The 3984-nt window shown below is 36.7% G+C and overlaps 1 protein-coding gene across 1 annotated transcript; it reads right to left on the minus strand.

Annotated features, from left to right (window-relative positions):
- Positions 1–708: 708 nt before the first annotated feature.
- LOC133698177 (E3 ubiquitin-protein ligase UPL5-like) lies at positions 709–2894 on the minus strand. Its single transcript, XM_062121024.1, has 2 exons — positions 2657–2894; positions 709–1765 (listed from the first exon to the last, which is right to left on the minus strand). Exons 1-2 carry the CDS (start codon positions 2849–2851, stop codon positions 848–850), a joined length of 1113 nt encoding a protein of 370 aa, XP_061977008.1. The 5' UTR covers positions 2852–2894; the 3' UTR covers positions 709–847.
- Positions 2895–3984: the final 1090 nt, after the last annotated feature.

Consider the following 3984-nt stretch of genomic DNA (forward strand, 5'->3'; position numbering starts at 1 on the left):
TTTGATTTTTATAAGGAAAAAGAGTAAATTTGGCAGGAAAAACCCATAAATGGGTCATGACAATAAAAATACAATTTTTTTATTTATAAAATATGCATGAAAATTTCTAGAATTTGATCGTATGCTCACGAAAAAAAATGTGTTTTTTAATAAGGATTTTTTTATTAAATTTTAAAGAAAAGTAGTGTAAGTTTAAGCTCAAGTATTAAATGAAATGATTGGAAAACATGTGGGCGGGGGACCCATAACTAATAATATATCGATGACAACGCTACAGTTGTAATTGATCAAGAAGGAAATCTAAAGGGAACTCGAATTTTTGGTGCAATCGCTCGGATCTCTTAATTGTTTTTATAATTTTTTTAAATCGTGTTGGGTTTGTTTGGCAAAACAAAACAAAAATCATTAAAGAAAACTGTTAAAAATTTATTAGGGCATGTTTGTCAAACACACTCTAAAAACCAAAAAATACATTTTTTTTTCTTTGTAAGATATTGCACAACCAAACACTGCCTTAGGCCAGGAATGGGCTCATCCCAACCATGTGAACTGTGCCTCCTAACCCCGGCCCGTGGACTCATAACAGCCTAGAATGGAAGAATAGCCCTAATGAATGATCGTGTTCAAATGAGAAGACCTCCTTTTATTCTTACACCAACCTGGCCCAAAAACACCTATGCCAAATTAAAATGACCAACAACAGAGGCATTTTGCCCAAGAACTTCACCCGCAACATGCCTTTATTCTCATATTAGCAACATTCTTAGTTTCATATAGCAGCTAGGACTAATCGTAAAAAAAAAAATTACAGCTACACCTACCAAAGCCCTCACAAAGTCGATTCCCTTCACACCCTCCAAGTGCAGAAACCCTTTCCCCTGGCTCTACGCTGAATCTCATTATAAACACGGGTTTTTGGTAAGAGTATACGGACACCACTTGGAGCTTCTTCAAAAACTTTTTCAAGAGAGTTGACTTCTTTATCACTGTGAACCAGCACATTGATCTTCTCCTTACCCTTCACGTCCATTGCACTCCGCATGTGATGCATGTGCTCATTACGTCTCACCTCCACTTCGTTCTCTTCCACCAAAGCAGCTGTGTATTTCTGGGCACCTTTAATAATACGCCTACACAGTTTTATATGCTGATTCTTCTCCGATTCCGCCAACATACTCATACTCTGTTGTAATTTGCGAAATCGAAGCTGCCTTCGTGTCTTTCCTTCCTTCATCTCGCCATCAAGATTCACCAGCTTTGGAAGGTATTTCTGGATCCTTCCTCCCTTCATTAACCTTTTGCTCCGCTTTGTGCTTGGGATCTCTTGAAGCTCAAGAGTCGATTTCTTCTTGATGTTGTAGTCAGATAAGGTCCTTCCATCATCTTCAAGTTGCTTCTCAGAAAATAGCAGCGTTGATTTATCTGGTGAGATCCCCACTTTATCCTGGATTTTGGCCTTGACATTGCCAATGGTGTCCAAGCTATCAACTTCCAGGGCAATGGTCTTTCCAGTCGAAGTCTTCACAAAGATCTGCATGCCACCTCGAAGTCGGAGCACCAAGTGAAGGGCTGACTCCTCCTGAATGTTGTAAGCAGCAAGAGTGCATTCATCTTCAAGCTGCTTCCCAGAAAAGATGAGTATCTGTTGGCCAAGGGGGATACCTTCCTGATGCTCTATCTTAGCTTTGACACAATCAATGGTGTCTGAGCTTTCCACCTCAAGTATTAAATTCTTGCGAGAGAGAGTTTTCACGAAGATTTGTGTCTGATCAGAACAACAAATAAATAATTTAAGAAACACAAGATCACAATTCAACAAGCATATCATGATTCAAGAAACACAAGATCACAAGTTCACAAGATCACAATTCATCAAACACAAGATCACAAGATCAGGAAATGAAACCTTTGATAAAATGTGAATGGAATGGTCATAACTTAAACAGCACAACAAACACCAAGAAAAAAAAACTTACAGTAAAATCATCCGACCTTGTTAAGAGCTTGGACAAGATCATAATTTAAGAAACACAAGATCACAATTCAAAAAACATGTCATGATTCAAGAAACACAAGATCACAAGTTCACAAGATCACAATTCATCAAACACAAGATCACAAGATAGGAAATGAAAGCTTTGATAAAATGTGAATGGAATGGTCATGACATAAACAGCACAACAAACACCAAGAAAAAAACTTACAGTAAAATCATTCGACCTTGTTAAGAGCTTGGACAAGATCATAATTTAAGAAACACAAGATCACAATTCAACAAGCATATCATGATTCAAGAAACACAAGATCACAAGATCACAATTCATCAAACACAAGATCTCAAGATCAGGAAATGAAACCTTTGATAAAATGTGAATGGAATGGTCATGACATAAACAGCACAACAAACACCAAGAAAAAAACTTACAGTAAAATCATTCGACCTTGTTAAGAGCTTGGACAAGATCATAATTTAAGAAACACAAGATCACAATTCAACAAGCATATCATGATTCAAGAAACACAAGATCACAATTCATCAAACACAAGATCTCAAGATCAGGAAATGAAACCTTTGATAAAATGTGAATGGAATGATCATGACATAAACAGCACAACAAACACCAAGAAAAAAAAACTTATAGTAAAATCATTCGACCTTGTTAAGAGCTTGGACAGCTGCAAATCTTAGCCCTGGCTTGTAAGAGCTCGAAAGGAGCTGGAGAGCAGTAACTGCTGGAGTAGATTCTACGCTTTTGACATTGCTAAGCTCTGTAATTGCTCTGGCAGCCTCAAATATCACCATCTCTGCCTTATGGTGCAAGCAGCTCTCAGTTATTATACCTTTCGTCATTGATGAGGTTGATGAGGTTGATTAGTTTGATAAATGGAATGAGAGTAGGGAGACTGAAGGGAGAGGAGAATATATAGGCCTCTCGAGAATGCATGCAAACGGGGTGTTTTTATTTTGTAGGGGAATGATTAGTAGTGACAGTTGTCATACTAATTTAGAAAAAAAAAAGGAAAATTCTCTCTAACTGCCTGCCAGAAAAAGAGAATTAAATCAAGAAAGAAGAAATGTGTTGGGCAGCAGTGGACCAGCTCGAATTAACATAAAAAAATAATCAGTCAAATGTTTGGGATCATGAATCTTGCCAAAACAGTTTATTAATTAGTGAATTCGTGGATAAATCTTGATAAAAATGGCAGGCTACCATAATATATATAGTCTTATAGTGCACTCAATTTCACCTTGAAATCTTATTTTGTCTTCATACTTGTAACTTTAGTTCTAGACTGGTATGATGCCCCCTGCGTTGCCGTGGACTGTTTTCTAAAATGTGTATCGTGGCGTTTGGAATATAATAGTGACTGCAGTTTCAAATATTTTTTAAATAATATATATAATAATAATATTTTTTAATTTGTAAATTTTATTTTTATTAAAATAATTTAAAATAAAAAATAAAAAATTCAATTTTTTTTTAAATGGCATTTTGGCCGCAGTGTCGAATACACCATTTGAATAGAAGGCCGGGAAAAAAGAGAGAGAGATTTGAAAGCATTTAATCAAGAATCGGTTGCAACGAAAGGCAAAATAACTGGGGGTTATGCAAATGTGAGTCCACATACAAAAGATTTGATCATACAATTTCGAAGCTCAAAACCAAAGTGAATTCTAAAAGTAACATTAATCTAACATAAGCAGTGTTTCAATAAGCTTAAACAAAAAGTGGTGAGCTGAATAACAAGAGGAGATAGCAGGAGCGTTTGCTGAGTGAGTGAAGCTTCAATGTCGAAAGTGAAAGGCAGCAACGATTCGCAAGAAACGCAAAATAGCAACCAGCCGACATAAGCCCTGTCCGAAAAGTGTAGTCATGGCCTGGTTGCTAGCTGACCTGCGGCCAAATGAATCTGTTAGCAGCGGAAACAAGTGTCATGCAAAATATTTAAAGAATCCAGATGACAAGGCTGCTAATGACTATC

Source organism: Populus nigra, chromosome 7 (genome assembly GCF_951802175.1).
Source record: "Populus nigra chromosome 7, ddPopNigr1.1, whole genome shotgun sequence".
In the NCBI taxonomy this organism is placed as follows: Eukaryota; Viridiplantae; Streptophyta; class Magnoliopsida; order Malpighiales; family Salicaceae; genus Populus; species Populus nigra.